Genomic DNA, 20,219 nt, shown 5'->3' on the forward strand with positions numbered 1-20,219 from the left:
GTCTACTCTATGGTATCAGCTAGTCCGATGGCTGTGCTGTGTTCCCACTTCCCTGGCTGCAGTCTGTTTGGTTATCTTTTCCACAGTCTACATGCCGACAACGAAGTCGAGCAAGATCACACGTTTCATCCTCTGCACATCTGGAATGCGGGTGCAAACAGTAAACCATGGAAATACCCTGATCAGTCATGGCAAATAGGCTACATAGCATCATTTTCTAAAAAAGGTTCTTCTGAATATTAGGCTACTAAAAAATAATGCTGAAATAGGCCTACTAAATGTGTTGTTGTAAAGTATGTGTTTTTGTAAAGTATGTTTTTCAATTATTTTTTTAGTCTATTATCATAAGCTTTTTTATGTTATAATACCGAAACCTATGTAATGAAATATATATTTAGAAACAGTCGTGAGCTGCTGCACGTAGATACTTCGCCTGGCCCGCCTTCTGGCGAACTCCAGACTTTTTCCCTGCTGATGTTGAGATGTTGTCAACAAACTCCGAAAAGCGGCTCCTCGCTCGCGCTGGCCATCGCCGTCCTGCAGGAGGAGTAAAAGTGCACACGTGGAATGTTGCCGGAGCCTTGATGGAATATACTTTCAGCCAATGAAAAACCTGTTGAGTGACGTGTTTCGCGGTTTGTAAACCAATGGGTGCATTTCAGGGGATGTTTCCCCAAAAGTGAGCGAAAAAAACAGTCTTCAACAATCTGCTGTTACAAAACGGATTACAGCTGCTGCGCACAGATGCTGGTCCTCCTTTGATGCGCACTGAAAAGTGTTCCTCTTTGAACCGCAGTGCCAAATTCAGCAGTTTGACGAGGTTTATTTCATCCGATAGAGCAAGATGCCAAGAGTTTTTTAAACGGTTTTCGTTTTAATTGCAGATGCTGTGTCTACGAAAGGAAGAGAGGGTACTTTTACAGTTACGCTTACAGTAGCCTGACTGGAAACTTGAGGAAAGTGAAAAAAAACCTTCTGTGGGAGAAACGACAAGGTAAGAAAACAAATGTTTGGCAGAATTATTAGATAAACTGTTAACCTAACCTATGCTCTATGTCCCTCAAGACAAAGAGTCATAAAGTTACTTTAAACATTACTGCCAGCAATTCTTTCAGTAGGCTAAACTTTGAACCGAATAATAGCCTATGAATTGCTTCCGCAAACAACCTTTGCTGCCTTTTATTATGTAGATTTCTTCATATAATCTAGCCCTATGATATTTTCGTTTATGTATGGTTTAGACCCATTATATTTTATTTATGTATGATCTAGAGTAGACCCATTATATTTTATTGTATGTGTAATCCAGCCCTGTTATGTTTTATTTCTAAAGCGTGCTAATCAATAATTAAATCCATTGAAGACCTGTTTGATACCTCAAAATAGATAGCCTGCTAGGCCTACACTATATCCAGCTATATTAAATATTATATCATTGGCCTGCACTGAAACTCCTCAAATGTAACGGGTGTTTTCGTAGGGGTAGGCTACGCCTAAATGTGTTTGACAGACTTTAACAGTCATTTCCATATTTTCATATCGCTTTGGACAAAGGCGTCTGCCAAATAGCATAACCATAGCATAACCATTTTAGAAGCTTAAGGCAATGATTATACACACACTGCTCCCCCATCTCCCCCCAACATCTTATTCAATGCACCATATTGCTACTACATAGTAGCCTAATATTATACACCATTTAGAAGGTTGGACTCTTGGGAATCCATACATGACAACCTTTTTCATGTAGGCTACTATCTGTATAGTTTTTTACATTGTCGGATTAATCTTAAATTAATCTTAAAGTCTTAAATGAATCCGCCTTTGGTGCTTCAGTAGATGTCCTTAGCAATAAGTAGATGATGAGATTAGATGAGACTAGATTAGACTCAACTTTATTGTTATTGTGCAGTTTACAAGTACAAAGACAACAAGATGTAGTTTGATATACAAAGTATAGACAGGTGGTGCACAGACAGGACAGACTATATAGTGCAGTGTAGACAGTAGGACTCAGTTGATTTACAGAGCAGCTACAAGAACACGATAGACGCAGAACCATGGCACATAGACCTCCTGCATTTATGGGCTACATTAGTCTGATGTATGGCAGAGCAGCCATGGCTATCTAGGCTACATTAGTCTGGTATATGGCAGTCCAGCCTTGGCTACATTAGTCTGGTGTATGGCAGAGCAGCCTTTGGCTATTTGGCTAGTCTGGTGTATGGCAGAGCAGCCTTGGCTATTTGGCTACATTAGTCTGGTGTATGGCAGAGCAGCCATGGCTATCTAGGCTACATTAGTCTGGTGTATGGCAGTCCAGCCTTGGCTACATTAGTCTGGTGTATGGCAGAGCAGCCTTTGGCTATTTGGCTAGTCTGGTGTATGGCAGAGCAGCCTTGACTATTTGGCTACATTAGTCTGGTGTATGGCAGAGCAGCCTTGACTATTTGGCTACATTAGTCTGGTGTATGGCAGAGCAGCCTTGGCTATTTGGCTACATTAGTCTGGTGTATGGCAGAGCAGCCATGGCTATCTAGGCTACATTAGTCTGGTGTATGGCAGAGCAGCCTTGGCTATCTAGGCTACATTAGTCTGGTGTATGGCAGAGCAGCCTTGGCTATTTCGGCTGTAAAACCAAAGAGCCTGACCGCTGATCTGCCGCTTTTGTCCCTTTGAAGTGGTCCTCAGGGTCACCATGACGACAGAAGTATCCTCTTGGATGCAAGGAGGATCCTGGGACCAAACAAAGGACTCAAATATGAATTATTTATAGAAAGAACACACAGGCTATTTTGGTTGGCTCTCTGCTCCACAATACTTTGCATCCATTGCAGATATTTGGTTTACTGATACTAAAACTGAAGTCATGGGAAGACCACCCGCCTGCTGAAGTGGACTTACTCTGCTCCAACTGTAATCCGCGTCATGACAACAGCTGTGACTGTCACCTCTTTCGGTGTCCTCGGAGAAGCCTTGACCTCTGCTCATACATGCACCTCCATGGTGGCCGTAGTGTGCATACACACTCACGCGACTTTACGGCTGTTTTATACCCTGTGAACATTAAACATTATCAGCTCTAGAGCAGTAAAGTCAAGAGTTCAGCTGTAAAGAACCACACTGGTGTCACAGCCATGCAGGTATAAAGGTGCCAAGTCATCGGCACTGTGTGTGTGTGTGTGTGTGTGCGTGTGTGTGCGATGAATACCCCCTGCCCCTTAACGTAGCACGGATGAGATCACATGAGCTGAACTGCTCTGTGCAAAACGGCGTCCGTCAGGGTTAGATCCCTACTGAGGGTGGAGCGGTCAGAGTTAGATCCCTACTGAGGGTGTACCGGTCAGGGTTAGATCCCTACTGAGGGTGTAGCGGTCAGAGTTAGATCCCTACTTAGGGTGTAGCGGTCAGGGTTCGATCCCTACTGAGGGTGGAGCGGTCAGAGTTAGATCCCTACTGAGGGTGTAGCGGTCAGGGTTAGATCCCTAACCCTTAGATCCCTGGGGCAGCCGTGGTGTACTGGGCTTGTAACCGGAGGGTTGCCGGTTCGATCCCCGACCAGTCCACCACGGCTGAAGTGCCCTTGAGCAAGGCACCTAACCCCTCACTGCTCCCCGAGCGCCGCTGGTTGGGCAGGCAGCTCACTGCTCTGGGTTAGTGTGTGATTCACCTCACTGTGTGTGTGCTGTGTGTTCACTAATTCGGTTAAATTGGGTTAAATGCAGAGAAACGAATTTCCCTCACGGGATCAAAAAAATATATATTCTATTCTATTCTACTGAGGTTGGAGAGGTCAGGGTTAGATCCCTACTGAAGTTGGAGCGGATGCTGAAGGCGTCCAGACCGGCTCTGTTGCCGTGTCCACTGGCCGCTGAGGTCAGAGGTGACGGAGATGTAGCGCCAGGCTATCCTGCGGTGGACAGGAGAACAGGAGCCTCATTCTGCCCCGGGGTTAATGATTAGAGGGTGGGGCAGGAGGAACTGCCCCGGGGTTAATGATTAGAGGATGGGGCAGGAGGAACTGGGTGTCTTTTTATGTCTGAGACGCTTTTTTAATGAGGGGGCTATTATGGCATCATAACAGTTTTCCACATAGCGGGCAATAACATCATGCTATCGTCTAACCCACCAATCACAGGGCTTCGCCAGAGTCATTGTCACCACCCAAAACAGTCGTTAGGTCTTTTACTGGTCGCAGCCTTAGGCTGGATCTACCGCTCTCTGGGTTTTTTTCTTATGGTTATGCCTGACAAATTCTCTCTTTTGGAAAGACATGTTCTACACTTTGATGTGTGATGTTAGGGATTTCTTGATTAACAGTGGTCCAGGGCTAAGAATGAATAGCCTGAATTGGCAGGTTGTGATCACATCTGAAGTTCTAGTGCCTATTATAGACACCGCGTGAGTTTATTATCAGCTCTGGCTGCACATGACCTGGCTGCCCAGTCTATAGGTCTGGCTATACGCTACTGCAGGGGTGGCCAACCAGTCTAGCATGAAGAGCCAAAAAAAATCCACAAAAGTCAAAAGAGCCGCACAACAAAAAAGGCGCCCATACTACAACAGCACAACATTAGGCCTGCAGTTATAGCTCCTTTGTTTTTCATTTAAAGTAAGACACTTGGCAGATGCTCAATGATCATTGATAAATGATCATTGGAAAATGAAAAAAGATCAGACACACATCAAATCCCCCCTCACTGAATGACTTATAGGCATGAGCAATGCTCCAACACCTGATAATGCAATGTCAAGTGTTCAGTTAACTTTTAAAAAGAAAATAAACAAAAAGAAAACGAGTGACTGACGTCTATAGCCATTACCAGCCTACTTGCAAAAGTATGTAGGAAATGTTCAGGTTTGAAGCTTTATGAATCCGTGGCATACCAAGTACCAAACTAATGTGCAGGCTAGAAACATATCACCTCCGCAAATGAGGTTATGTTTTCATCGGGGTTTGTCTGTTTGTTAAGCAAGATGTTAAGCGGACGCGAAGCAGGATGCGCGAGGCGGAGTTTTGCGATCTCAGAGTGCTTTTGTTTTGATTACTTTGACATATTAACCAGAGGGGTTATGCTACAAAACGGTAAATGGTCCTTTTCAATGGCATGTGTTCCTTCTACTTACGATTAGCTTCAGGGTATTCCTGATTGCAACAGTAGCATTAAACCTGGCTGAAGAATAAACACGTCTGCTTCGTTTTGGCCAATTCCTATCCATATCATGACGGTACAATTATTGTTAACTATTAATAATTACTTTTGGCAATAGGCTACTATCAAATTCTGAAATTATTTTTTATTTACCGGAAATAAAGGCTATTTCAAAAGGAAAACGTTTAGGTCCGAGGAGAAGTGAGAACATCAGTTGAGCAGCCGTGAGCCACACGAGAGGAGGCAAAGAGCCGCATGTGGCTCGCGAGCCGCGGGTTGGCCACCGCTGCGCTACTGTATGGGAGAGGATGAACTGTCCAGTCTGTAGGTCTGGCTATACGCTACTGTACGGGAGAGGATGGCCTGTCCAGTCTGTAGGTCTGGCTATACGCTACTGTACGGGAGAGGATGGCCTGTCCAGTCTGTAGGTGTGGCTATACGCTACTGTACGGGAGAGGATGGCCTGTCCAGTCTGTAGGTCTGGCTATACGCTACTGTACGGGAGAGGATGGCCTGTCCAGTCTGTAGGTCTGGCTATACGCTACTGTACAGGAGAGGATGAACTGTCCAGTCTGTAGGTCTGGCTATACGCTACTGTATAGGAGAGGATGGCCTGTAGGTAGGTCTGGCTATATGCTGCTGTACGGGAGAGGATGGCCTGCCTATAGGTCTGGCTATACTCTACTGCAGGGGTGGCCAACCAGTCTAGCATGAAGAGCCAAAAAAAATCCACAAAAGTCAAAAGAGCCGCACAACAAAAAAGGCGCCCATACTACAACAGCACAACATTAGGCCTGCAGTTATAGCTCCTTTGTTTTTCATTTAAAGTAAGACACTTGGCAGATGCTCAATGATCATTGATAAATGATCATTGGAAAATGAAAAAAGATCAGACACACATCAAATCCCCCCTCACTGAATGACTTATAGGCATGAGCAATGCTCCAACACCTGATAATGCAATGTCAAGTGTTCAGTTAACTTTTAAAAAGAAAATAAACAAAAAGAAAACGAGTGACTGACGTCTATAGCCATTACCAGCCTACTTGCAAAAGTATGTAGGAAATGTTCAGGTTTGAAGCTTTATGAATCCGTGGCATACCAAGTACCAAACTAATGTGCAGGCTAGAAACATATCACCTCCGCAAATGAGGTTATGTTTTCATCGGGGTTTGTCTGTTTGTTAAGCAAGATGTTAAGCGGACGCGAAGCAGGATGCGCGAGGCGGAGTTTTGCGATCTCAGAGTGCTTTTGTTTTGATTACTTTGACATATTAACCAGAGGGGTTATGCTACAAAACGGTAAATGGTCCTTTTCAATGGCATGTGTTCCTTCTACTTACGATTAGCTTCAGGGTATTCCTGATTGCAACAGTAGCATTAAACCTGGCTGAAGAATAAACACGTCTGCTTCGTTTTGGCCAATTCCTATCCATATCATGACGGTACAATTATTGTTAACTATTAATAATTACTTTTGGCAATAGGCTACTATCAAATTCTGAAATTATTTTTTATTTACCGGAAATAAAGGCTATTTCAAAAGGAAAACGTTTAGGTCCGAGGAGAAGTGAGAACATCAGTTGAGCAGCCGTGAGCCACACGAGAGGAGGCAAAGAGCCGCATGTGGCTCGCGAGCCGCGGGTTGGCCACCGCTGCTCTACTGTATGGGAGAGGATGGCCTGTCCAGTCTGTAGGTCTGGCTATACGCTACTGTACGGGAGAGGATGGCCTGTCCAGTCTGTAGGTCTGGCTATACGCTACTGTACGGGAGAGGATGGCCTGCCTGTAGGTCTGGCTATATGCTACTGTACGGGAGAGGATGGCCTGTCCAGTCTATAGGTCTGGCTATACGCTACTGTACAGGAGAGGATGGCCTGTCCAGTCTGTAGGTCTGGCTATACGCCACTGTACGGGAGAGGATGGCCTGTCCAGTCTGTAGGTCTGGCTATACGCTACTGTACGGGAGAGGATGGCCTGTCCAGTCTATAGGTCTGGCTATACGCTACTGTACGGGAGAGGATGGCCTGTCCAGTCTATAGGTCTGGCTATATGCTGCTGTACGGGAGAGGATGGCCTGTCCAGTCTATAGGTCTGGCTATACGCTACTGTACGGGAGAGGATGAACTGTAGGTCTGGCTATACTGTACGCTACTGTACGGGAGAGGATGGCCTGTCCAGTCTATAGGTCTGGCTATACGCTACTGTACGGGAGAGGATGGCCTGGTACGCCTGAGAAACAGAGAAGGGCTGTTCTTCCTTGCACAAGAGACTTTTGACACAACAACTTTCTCAACTACCTGCTCTCTCTCGGACTTCACTGGACTGTAAGTGGGGTGCTGTGGTCAAGTTCACAGGAAAAGGTGTGTTGTCCATGCTCTCTTTCCATCGTCACCACACCCTGGCCAGACACACACCCAGGCAGACACACACACCCTGGCCAGACACACACCCTGGCTAGACACACACCCTGGCCAGACACACACAGATGCTGAGCTTGCTCCTCATGAAAGGCTGTTGGGAGCGCACCCTGCTAAGTTGTGCTATTAAAGTCGTGTAAATAAATGCTTCTCATGAAAGGCTGTTGGGAGCGCACCCTGCTAAGTTGTGCTATTAAAGTCGTGTAAATAAATGCTTCTCATGAAAGGCTGTTCAGAGCGCACCCTGCTAAGTTGCGCTATTAAAGTCGTGTAAATAAATGCTTCTCATGAAGGCTGTTGGGAGCGCACCCTGCTAAGTTGTGCTATTAAAGTCGTGTAAACAAAGGGACCCTTCTCAGAGGGGAACAGGTGGTTGAGAATGTTATTCAGCAGTTTGGAACGGTTGTAAACTGTATCTTGTGTAAGGACTTCCTTTTCCCTTTCCAGCCCGATATACAGTAAATCAAAACATCATCAGATAAGATCACCCAGAGTGCACGCTGGACCAGGCTCAGATCAGGGCCATATCAGGGTCAGATCAGGGCCATATCAGGGTCGTATCAGGGCCATATCAGGGTCATATCAGGGCCATATCGTTGCGGTATGCAATGAATGTTCAAGACAAGACACTTTCCTCTAGTGAAACACACCGTATTTTCTTATACTTTATTGTACTGTATGTATTGCCCATGATTCCCACAGTAGAGTCATTTGGTTGTGTGTTAGTGTGTGTGTTGGTGTGTTTGTTTGTAAGTGTGTGTGATTGGTTGTGTGTTTGTGTGATTGGTTGTGTGTTTGTGTGTGTGTGTTTGGGGCACTGCTGCTGTTTGGTAATGCAAATGTATGCATGAGGAGAGGCCAGTGCGCTTCAGAGAGCTGCGTCTGAGAAGTGGTCTACATTAGCAGGAAGCAAACACAACAATCACACTGTGCACGCACACACACACACACACACACACAGAGCAATCACTGGACCCTCGACAAGTGACAATCACACACAGTAATAACACTGTACCACAGCGCGCGCACACACACACACACACACACACACAGTGTTCACTATGCACACTCACACATCACTGTTGATTGCACACATTTTTGCCTCACGGTTAGTGGTCTTTCATTTTTGAGGATATAAGCTATTGTAAGCTACTGGAGTCTTGATTTATTGAAGAGATTATTTTTGTGTACAAAGGGTGAACTTGGGTCACTGGATGAGAATGTCAGTTGAACAGTTTGAAATGTAATCATCCGTTAGCTTGCATCAAGCAAAGCAATGCAGTAACATTACCAGGAACAAAGACACACGCGCACACACACACACACACACACACACACACACACACACACACACACACACACACACACATTGTGTGGCCATACCACTCACTGATTACACAGATGGTTCGAACGCGTATTTCACCCAGATGTTTTTGAAGTGAAGACGTGGGATGTCTGGGGAGGCTATCAGACATTGTTACAGTAAAGGGTTAGTCATGGCTGCTCTGGTCTGGCATTGTTCTCAGCGATGACTCTGGTGTTCTACACGATGACTCTACTGAATAACTATGAGGGCAGCCGATAACACACAACCCACGCCAGCAGAGCATCCGATAACACACAACACACAACCCACGCCAGACACAGAGTAGCCGATAACACACAGCCCACGCCAGCAGAGCATCCGATAACACACAACCCACAACACACAGCTCACGCCAGACGCAGAGCAGCCGATAACACACATATACTGATATACTGTATGCATCTGGTCATATCGGGCATGTGTGTTATTCTACTGGGGCCAGTGTGTCCTTATTCTACTGGGCCAGTGTGTACTTATTCTACTGGGGCCAGTGTGTCCTTATTCTACTGGGGCCAGTGTGTCCTTATTCTGCTGGGCCAGTGTGTCCTTATTCTACTGGGCCAGTGTGTCCTTATTCTACTGGTGTGTCCTTATTCTACTGGGGCCAGTGTGTCCTTATTCTACTGGGCCAGTGTGTCCTTATTCTACTGGGCCAGTGTGTCCTTATTCTACTGGGGCCAGTGTGTCCTTATTCTACTGGGCCAGTGTGTCCTTATTCTACTGGGGCCAGTGTGTCCTTATTCTACTGGGTCCATGCCGGGCCAGTGCTGATCTGGAGGGAAAGGAAGGAAAGAAAGCGTGAAACATTAAAGTAAGACAATTTAGGACTGCCCCTTTTTTTGTCAGTTTTCAACAGCTTTTAGCAAATTGGGTACCCATTTCGTACTCTGGAGATAACACATTGGATACCCATCTAGTAACACATTTGGTACCCATCTAGACCATTGCGCTCCTTGTTTTTATTTTTTATTTTGCGGTAAAAGAACCACATTGTGTTGCTTTAACCCAAACGCACGTCGAGATGTTCAGAAATGTATTGATGGAGGAGAGCTGGTGTGGAGGGACTTAGCCTGTCGTAAAGTAAGCAAATCCGGTCCATTCCTAATTTGCCTGGAGCCTTGACGGCATGTTTGCGTGTGTGTTTCCAGGGCGACGGTGACGGAGCATGGGGAGCTTCAAGGGCCACATCCTGCCGGGGAGCTTCTTCCTGATCGCAGGCCTGTGGTGGGCGGGCAAGTACTCGCTCTGGTACGCCACCCGCAGGAACAAGAGCGCCGGTGCAGGCCGCCTGGCCACCCGAGCAATGCAGCGCCGCATGGAGATCCTAGAGGGCGCTGTGGTGCTCTCCTTCTCTCTGATTGGTGAGCACTGCTGAACTGCTGAAATGTGTACTTGTGTGTGAACTTCTGAGTTGCGATATTTGAAACTGAATGTCTGACATAACATTCCCTGAAACATTCCCTGAAAGTCTTGACCTGATTCGTTAATGCTGTTAAGCATACAGCAACAATATGTCAAAAAGTTCAGTATAACAGTCTGTTATGGCAGGAGACAACCAGCAGATGGCAGTATATGTTTAACAGATACTGATGCAGAAATGGACCATGGTCCCTCCCCTTTTCTAAATGGAACACATTTGTTGGTACAAGGGGAGCCCAGGCCCTTTATTTGCGTCAGTGGTTAGTGGCAAAGTGACCTCAGGACTCTCTCATAGTTAGAGTTCAGGACTCTCTCATAGTTAGAGCCCTCAGTACTCTCCCATAGAGTTCAGTACTCTCCCATAGTGAGAGTTCAGTACTCTCCCATAGTTAGAGTTCAGTACTCTCCCATAGTTAGAGTTCAGTACTCTCCCATAGTCAGAGTTCAGTACTCTCCCATAGAGTTCAGTACTCTCCCATAGTTAGAGCCCTCAGTACTCTCCCATAGAGTTCAGTACTCTCTCATAGTTAGAGTTCAGTACTCTCCCATAGTTAGAGTTCAGTACTCTCCCATAGTTAGAGCCCTCAGTACTCTCCCATAGAGTTCAGTACTCTCTCATAGTTAGAGTTCAGTACTCTCCCATAGTTACAGTTCAGTACTCTCCCATAGTTACAGTTCAGTACTCTCCCATAGTTAGAGACTGCAGGATGTTCACACACTATTTGGAGTCAGCATGTCACACTGGTCCTCACTGATGAGTTGATGCTCACTCCCTCTTCTTGTGCGTGTGCGTGTGCGTGCGCGTGTGTGTGTGTGCGTGCGCGTGTGTGTGTATGTGTGTGTGCGTGCGTGTGTGTGTGTGCGTGTGTGTATGTGTGTGTGTGTGTGCGTACGCGTGTGTGTGTGCTGCTGCAGGTATCGTGGCGGAGCAGTTTGTGTCTGCGGGGCCGCGGTTCCACCTGTTTGCGGGGGCGCAGCACGAGTGGGCGCAGCTGATGATCTGGCAGCACTGCACCATGTACGTGTTCTTCGCCCTCTCGGGCGCCACCTCCCTCGCCCTGCACACCACCGACCTGGCGCCGCTCGCCCTCGACCGCCTCATGCTCGCCATCGCCTTCTTCAACGAGGGTGAGCACGCCATGCTCAGATTACACCACCCACAGATTACACCACCCACAGATTACACCACCCACAGATTACACCACACATAGTTTACACCACCCATAGTTTACACCACACATAGTTTACACCACACATAGATTACACTACCCATAGTTTACACCACACATAGTTTACACCACGATAGATTACACCACCCACAGATTACACCACCCACAGATTACACCACCCACAGATTACACCACCCACAGATTACACCACCCACAGTTCAACACATTTCTTAGGCACAGGCCAGACGAGGATGGCATGTTCAAACAGTTTACACCATCCACAGATTACATCACCCATAGATTACACCACCCATAGTTCAACACTTTACTTATGCTCACGGCAGACGTGGGGACATGCTGGACGTGTGTGTGTGTGTGTGTGTGTGTGTGTGTGTGTGTGTGTGTGTGTGTGTGTGTGTGTGTGTGTGTGTAACTCCTCTGTGTGTGTGTGTAGGGTTCCTGTTCATGTACCACCTGCACGGGCGGGACATGCTGGACGTGTGTGTGTGTGTGTGTGTGTGTGTGTGTGTGTGTGTAACTCCTCTGTGTGTGTGTGTGTGTAACTCCTCTGTGTGTGTGTGCAGGGTTCCTGTTCATGTACCACCTGCACGGGCGGGACATGCTGGATGTGCATGTGCACCAGCTGCTGCTGTACGCCGTGTTCTGTGGCGCTCTCACCGCCCTGCTGGAGATGTTCCACCGCGGGAACCTGCTGCTCGAGCTGCTGCGCTCCACCATGTGCCTGCTGCAGGGGAGCTGGTTCTGGCAGGTGAGTGTGTGTGTGTGTGTGTGTGTGTGTGTGTGTGTGTGTGTGTGTGCCCTGCTGGAGATGTTCCACCGCGGGAACCTGCTGCTCGAGCTGCTGCGCTCCACCATGTGTCTGCTGCAGGGGAGCTGGTTCTGGCAGGTGAGTGTGTGTGTGTGTGTGTGTGTGTGTGTGTGTGTGTGTGTGTGTGTGTGTGTGTGTGTGTGTGTGTGATGTTCCACCGCGGGAACCTGCTGCTCGAGCTGCTGCGCTCCACCATGTGTCTGCTACAGGGGAGCTGGTTCTGGCAGGTGAGGGAGTGTGTGTGTGTGTGTGTGTGTGTGTGTGTGTGTGTGTGTGTGTGTGTGTGTGTGTGTGTACATGAGAGTGTGTGTGTGGATCTGAAGTGTTGGGATCTGTGTCCTGCTGCAGATTGGCTTTGTGCTGTACCCCTACAGTGTGTGTGTGTGTGTGTGTGTGTGTGTGTATATGAGAGTGTGTGTCTGTACGAGAGTGTGTGTGTGGATCTGAAGTGTTGTGATCTGTGTCCTGCTGCAGATTGGCTTTGTGCTGTACCCTCCCAGTGTGTGTGTGTGTGTGTGTGTGTGTGTGTGTGTGTACATGAGTGTGTGTGTGTGGATCTGAAGTGTTGTGATCTGTGTCCTGCTGCAGATTGGCTTTGTGCTGTACCCTCCCAGTGAGGTCAAGTGGGACCTGAAGGATCACAACAACGTGATGTTCATCACCATGTGCTACTGCTGGCATCTGGCCTGTGCCATCATCACCGTCTCTGTCATCTACTGCACCGTCTGCTGGTACGGCTCTCTCTGTGTGTGTGTGTGTGTGTGTGTGTGTGTGTGTGTGTGTGTGTGTACATGAGAGTGCACGGTCTGCTGGTACGGCTCTCACTCATCACTGCCTCTGTGCTCGACTACTCAGTCTGATCATACTTCTCTCATCACTTTCTCTGTGCTTGACTACACAGTCTGATCATACTTCTCTCATCACTTTCTCTGTGCTCGACTACTCAGTCTGATCATACTTCTCTCATCACTGCCTCTGTGCTCGACTACTCAGTCTGATCATACTTCTCTCATCACTGTCTCTGTGCTCGACTACTCAGTCTGATCATACTGCTCTCATCACTGTCTCTGAGCTCGACTACACAGTCTGATCATACTTCTCTCATCACTGTCTCAGTGCTCGACTACTCAGTCTGATCATACTTCTCTCATCACTGTCTCTGTGCTCGACTACTCAGTCTGATCATACTTCTCTCATCACTGCCTCTGTGCTCGACTACTCAGTCTGATCATACTTCTCTCATCACTGCCTCTGAGCTCGACTACTCAGTCTGATCATACTTCTCTCATCAATGCTTCTGTGCTCGACTTCTCAGTCTGATCATACTTCTCTCATCACTGCCTCTGAGCTCGACTACTCAGTCTGATCATACTTCTCTCATCAATGCTTCTGTGCTCGACTACTCAGTCTGATCATACTTCTCTCATCACTGCCTCTGTGCTCAACTACTCAGTCTGATCATACTTCTCTCATCACTGTCTCTGTGCTCGACTACTCAGTCTGATCATACTTCTCTCATCACTGTCTCTGTGCTCGACTACTCAGTCTGATCATACTTCTCTCATCACTGTCTCTGTGCTCGACTACTCAGTCTGATCATACTTCTCTCATCACTGCCTCTGTGCTCGACTACACAGTCTGCTAGCGTGTCAGATACCTTTACATGTTCAATTCCATTAATGTGCAAGCACAAGTGGTTGTATGACTATAATATGAATGTTTTTGCTACCCCCCTCTAGTGTGGTACGCACCAAGTTGAGGAGAATGCCCCCCATGGAGATGGGTCTGCTCAAACCCAGAGACACGGGGGGGGACTCTGAAGACGAGGTTTTGTGAGAAGCTCCCGTCCGTTCCCCTCCAGCCAACAGCCCCTCTGGTTGGACCCTGCAGAACTGATACCTCAACGTTAGCGTTAGCGTTAGCGGGACCAGCAGCAGCGTCTGCCATCAATACAGCACTGAATGTCCTCACAGGTCTCCTGGAGCGGGAATGCCATCCATGCTAATCGGTGCTGCTAGTCCTCCTTACTGTTTTTCATGTCAAACCATGATGCTTAAATTTGCCGGCTTGAGCCACATGTTTACAGAGCTGCCAGGGAATGAGAAAATAGTCATCGAATTCATATGCTTTCAGCAGATTCCTTAACTTCATCTTAAAGCTGAAGTAAAACCAGCACAATGTTTTAGGGTACTGAACTAAGTCGTCTGTACATCCTGACAGACATCATTAAAATAGACTCACTTGGACACTCCTGTCACTAGAAACTAGAGTGATCAAAGTGCCGAGTAAGGAACGTCCAGACGCATGGGTATATTTGCCAGCTGATTTCCCATGCGTGTGAAGACCGTAGGTGCCTCTCATGCAGCGTTTATACGTCCTCCCTCGCTCCTCGGGCCTCGATCCTCACTGATCTACATAAAGAATGATGGGGCGGCAACAAGGGATAGACTATCCCTTCTTCTATCTTTCTTTATGTAGATCAGTGAGGATGGAGGCCCGAGGAGCGAGGGAGGACGTATAAACGCTGCATGAGAGGCACCCCATAGTTACCATGGAGCCCTGAAGTGGTTCAGTAGCATCACATGGCGTTAGCATCGCCCTAGCAACAGTGTAGCCTGGACCGGTGCTGTAAAGAGTCCAATACCAACTTTTTTTCAGGGGATCAAAGTCCCGTTTTTTCAGGTACTGAAGGGAATGGAGAGAAAAGGATAAAAAACATGAACATGAGAAATTTAACTTGAATTATTTTGTTTTTATCATATAACTAGTAACTTAACTTAGTCAATGATTTAAATTGAGCAAATGCCAGGCATTGAAAACTACATATGAAGGTACGGTTGGCAGAGCTGTCTGGGGTTCAGGCTCTGGTCGAATCCGTCCACACAGTATTATTATGATAATATATTATAGTAGCATATCATAATACTATAGATTATTCTATAGTATTATTATTTTATACTAAGATGATCACATGGAACCGCTCGAAGGTTTAATAATGATAAACCTATGACTGAGGCACTTTTGATCATCAAATCAACACTGTCCAAAGAAATATGTTTTTTTTGTATGTTGTTTTTTTTATATATATATATTTTGTATTATGTAAACAAATCCCATTATTATCAAGATGCAGATGCACTGTATTTTAAATTGAACTGCGAAGTGTTTAAAGTACCTTGTTGCTTCTGGATATTTATTGTGTCCTCTTGTCTTTGATATAACGGTAGCCTATAACATGTTCATTCGGAATACTAATAAAACAAAATATGCTTGCATTGTGTTCGTGAATCTTTTCCATTTTGTGCGCGCTTTGGTAGGCTACCTGTTGCCACACACACCCTACACACTCATGCCAGGCGTTTTCACGCACTCGCCAGGTGAGGTATGGAATGTGACGTCAGGGCGCAGGAGTCGCTGGATTAGAAAGCTCACCGTGAAGCCTGGCAAGGAGTTGGCAGAGTTCTCCCAACTGTCCGTCACTTCAGCCCCGGTCCGGTCCTTCTGTCAGAGGTGTCGGCTATGGACAAACTCAGGGCTGTACTGGGTGGTCGCGATGGCCAGGGGGATAACAGAACTATTGTTGAGGTAAGTTAACTAAAGTAAACTTTTATTTCGATATCCAGAAGCATTGTGGATGCTGTACTGCTCCGACGCAGACCCAAACCATATTGGAGGGATCAAGCGGTGGACAAAATCCAACATTTCTGATACATTAGTATATTGGCGAGCAGATTTAGGAGAGTGTTTTTAATATTACGGTGTTACACCGTATTGGACGTCACTTAATACACGTAGCCACTGTGTTTTGGCCGTTATAGGCAGTTTGGGCTGATGAGGCGAAACTGTCATTCAAACTCTCTTTAGGCAGCGAATGAAGCGTCCACTCTCGGATGGGGAACGCGCGTTAAAGGATTCATCGCCTGCATGGTCGTTGGAGTTGGGTGCACGGTTCTGGTGAGTGTTTGGATGACTTTGCATCTCTGTGTTATGTAGTTTCCTCCTGACTTGGGATAAGACGGAACTAAGACAAGTGCATATGAGAAGGAACCAGAAAAACCGAGTTACGATACAGGTTTTACCAGAACTGAGGAATGTCACTCAGCCCAATGCTGTAGCCTATCTGATTATACACGTGTCTCTGTTGAGGGGGTGTGTTGCTCTTATTCCCAAACAGTCCTGAAAATGTTATCTATGTATTTATTTAGCCTATTTCAAAGGAGGTGTGTTGTTTTTTATTCCCAAACAGTGCTGAAAATGTAATTTATTTATTTATTCCGCAGGGGGTGTGTTGCTTATTTATTCCCAAGCTAGGCCTGATTCTGTTCATCGCCTTCTACTCCTTTGGAAATGTTTGCTCCCTTGCAAGGTGAGTCCAGAGCTGTAAGATTGATGTCACCATAACAGGTTATGAGAGGATGATGAGCTACAGGCTAGAGATCTTCAGCAGAGGGGTCTCAGGGGTTACTGCAGGACAGGGGCTCTCCAAATGATGGTGGCTGAGTGGGATGTGGTTGTCCCTATGAAACAGTGTTGGATCTGAAAGTAATTGTTTTAATGACATTAAAAGCACTTTTATACATGACACTATAGGGCACCTTATTATGGTCTGGGTCTGATGCACAGTCATCATGAGACGTCCGTTCTCAACCACGTCTCCATTAGCTCCCTTACCTGAACAACGTTTAAGACCTCTGAGCTTGACTATGTAGCATAATACACTTAGCCTGTGGATCGTGTGTGTGTGTGTGTGTGTGTGTGTGTGTGTGTCAGTTTTATGCTGTGTGTGTTCATGTCTCAGTTGGGTTAAACGGCTTATGAGTTTCTGTCTCAGTTGTGGTGTAATGTGTGTGTGTGTGTGTATGTCTGTCTCAGTTGTATGGTTTAATGTGTGTGCGTGCGTGCCTGTCTCAGTCTGTGTGTGCATGTCTCAGTTGTACGGTGTGTGTGTGTGTGTGTGTGGGGGGGGGGGGGGTGGTGTATGGTGTAATGTGTGTGTGTGTGTGTGTGTGTGTGTGTGCACACATCTCAGCTAAATGTCCTCAATATGTCCCCAGCACCATGTTCCTGATGGGCCCAATGAAGCAGCTGAAGAGGATGTGTGATAAGACACGCTTCTTCGCCACTGCAGTCATGATCGTGAGTCACATGAGAGCTCTGAGCCAAGATCTTGTTTTGGTGTTAAACTGATCACTTGATTTTGTCCTTAGTCATAAAATTAGCCCTAGTTAGACATAAGACTGCATTTTGCCTAGACTTAAGACTGTGCACTTTGCCTAGTTAGACTTAAGACTGTGCACTTTGCTTAGATAGACTTAAGACAGTGCACTTTGCCTGGTTAGACTTAAGACTATGCACTTTGCTTAGTTAGATTTTAAACTGTGCACTTTGCTCAGCATTCACATTAGGGCCTTTACATCTCTAGTGTAGATGTGGATGCCTTCGTTATAGAAGAGCAATCCTCACATCAGAGTAGGTAGTTAAGCAGGTGTCATTGTTTGTATTGCCCCCACATATCTGATTAATAATGACGCGGCTGTATGAGATATCTGAGGCTGATAGGCAGCCTCAACAGTCATGTTTGTCTCCTGATTTTTGTTTGTTTCTTAAAGACTTGTTTATCATGTTTGTCTCTTGTTTGTTTGTTTCTTAAAGACTTGTTTAGTGCTGACCCTCTGTGCAGTCTTCTGGGTAAGTGCTTATAAGTATATATACAGTATATTTATGTAAGTGCTTATAAGTATATACTGTATGTATATATTTATGTAAGTGCTTATAAGTATATATATATATTTATGTAAGTATATAAATCTATAATATTATATTCTGACCCTCTGTGCTGTATATAAGTATAATATATACTGACATCTGCGCAGTCTTCTGGTTAAATGCTATAAAGTATATATTTATGTAAGTGTAAAGTATATATATATATATATATATATATTTATGTAAGTATATAAGTATACCCTCTGCAGTCTTCTGTGTAAGTGCTTCTCTCTGGACAGGAATGTCCAGTCAAACCCTATTCTCCCTTGGGTATGGTGACCAGGGAATGAAAGAATAGGGGGGACCAGGGGACGTATACCCGGGGACTTCTAATTTAAATACATACAACTTTTACCTTCAAAAAATGGGGACATAGGTAGTTTTCCTGTATTTTCCCGGGGAGGGGCAACCAAAAACAGGGAGTGTCTCCTGAAACCGGGGCCGTCTAGTCCCCCTACCCAAGGGGCTCGTCTGGTGTTTAGTAAACATGGTCTTTACTGTCTTGATTAAGACGTCTCCAGACTGATGGGTGTGTGAGAAGAACAGCACTACAGTTCTGTGTTCCTGTCCCTTCACACTCCCTATTCCATAGTGTTAGAGTGGCATTATATGCAGGTCTATACAGCCATCACTATTCCATAGTGTTAGAGTGCCATTATATGCAGGTCTATGCAGGTCTATACAGCCATCATGGGCCATTTGTTTCAGTAATGTTCATTAATATGTTTTTTATCTATATTCTTTTCAGTGGAAAATCTTTATTCTTGCTCTGTTGTTTGTCATTCTGCAGTCTATTGCATTTGCCTGGTGAGTGAAAACACTTCTCATTTGAGTAAATAAAGGTCAATAGGAACTGATTGGTTTACTGTACACTAAAATACTTATTTTCCTAATTTCTAAGTAATTCATTTGTTTGTTTGTTTACAGGTATGGCTTGTCATATATTCCATTTGCAAGGTGAGTGATTTTAAAATGGTCTTGAGGTGTACGATCGCTTCCTACAGCACATTCCAAACACACATACTGTACGTGCATAAATATACAAACCTAGCACACATACTGTACGTGCATAAATATACAAACTCAGAGAGAGATAGACAGTTATGAAGACCAAGGCACAGACAAACATGTAGGCTTAACAAACAAACAAACAAACTGATCAACAGACACACTCTGTATTCATAGCCAACATAGCTATGTCCACATGAGGGCGCTCTTTATCTGTATATGGGGTTGCATCATGGGTCATTTGTCTGTGTATGATGGGGTTACATTATGGGTCATTCCAATGACAGTAAACATCCCAGTGTCTGTTTTTCAAATCAGGTTACTCAAAGCTGTATACTGGTGGTATACCATAATTCAATACAGTATACTTTCAAACATACTCTCCACAACACAAGTGTGACTACATTGGATCAGTTAGTCTAGTGACTTGTTCACCTCTGACACGTTCTGATTTTATCCCGTCTTCGTGCTTCACAGGGATGCAATACTGAAGTTTTTGTCCATGATGTGCCGAATGTGTGTCAAAAAGGTTGAAGGACAGTGACGGATTCAGCCATAACACTGAGCTCTTGAGTTTACACTCCTCTGTGAAACACCTGCTTAGATACTGTTACATTTGATTTCATGACTGGTCTTTTGGCAGGGCTGTGTACAGTATTTGATATGCATGAAATCACAAGCTATGAAGAGTTTATATATGTAATATGTGGTGTTTGAATTGTACATTTTATTGTTATTTTGCAGAGTTCTTTTTAATATATTGATATTGATATATTGGCCTTATTGAAAAATTTAAAATAGTGTGTTTTTAATTGTAAATGTATAAGAGAATGGTCATATTAAAATTGGTTACACACTGATACTTGTATGAAATTATTTTTATGTGAATATTAATAAAGCTGGATAATAAAGCTTTGTGAATCTTTGTTGTTGTACTGAACACACTGTGGTGTTTCTTGTTTGTTTCGTTTACTTATAAGGGAATGTGATGGTAGCCTTATCTTATAATTTATTCTCCAATTTTTACTAGGCGTGCGTTTACACCTTAAATGAAGAGAGGAACTATATACGATGCTGTCATTTTAACGCA

At 45.3% G+C, this 20,219-nt stretch overlaps 2 protein-coding genes across 2 annotated transcripts; both read left to right on the top strand.

The window, feature by feature from the left end:
* Window positions 1-733: 733 nt before the first annotated feature.
* Window positions 734-15,635, top strand: tmem45a (transmembrane protein 45a). Its single transcript, XM_062555870.1, has 6 exons — window positions 734-994; window positions 10,087-10,299; window positions 11,273-11,485; window positions 12,111-12,433; window positions 12,944-13,086; window positions 14,095-15,635. The coding sequence occupies exons 2-6, from the start codon at window positions 10,104-10,106 to the stop codon at window positions 14,189-14,191; spliced, it is 972 nt and encodes a 323-aa protein (XP_062411854.1). The 5' UTR covers window positions 734-994; window positions 10,087-10,103; the 3' UTR covers window positions 14,192-15,635.
* Window positions 15,636-15,793: 158 nt separating this feature from the next.
* Window positions 15,794-20,069, top strand: sft2d2a (SFT2 domain containing 2a). The gene is made up of 8 exons (XM_062556127.1): window positions 15,794-15,940; window positions 16,220-16,309; window positions 16,636-16,721; window positions 17,410-17,491; window positions 18,008-18,043; window positions 18,870-18,928; window positions 19,049-19,078; window positions 19,607-20,069. The coding sequence occupies exons 1-8, from the start codon at window positions 15,875-15,877 to the stop codon at window positions 19,671-19,673; spliced, it is 516 nt and encodes a 171-aa protein (XP_062412111.1). The 5' UTR covers window positions 15,794-15,874; the 3' UTR covers window positions 19,674-20,069.
* Window positions 20,070-20,219: the final 150 nt, after the last annotated feature.

Source organism: Sardina pilchardus, chromosome 15 (assembly GCF_963854185.1).
Source record: "Sardina pilchardus chromosome 15, fSarPil1.1, whole genome shotgun sequence".
NCBI lineage: Eukaryota > Metazoa > Chordata > Actinopteri > Clupeiformes > Clupeidae > Sardina > Sardina pilchardus.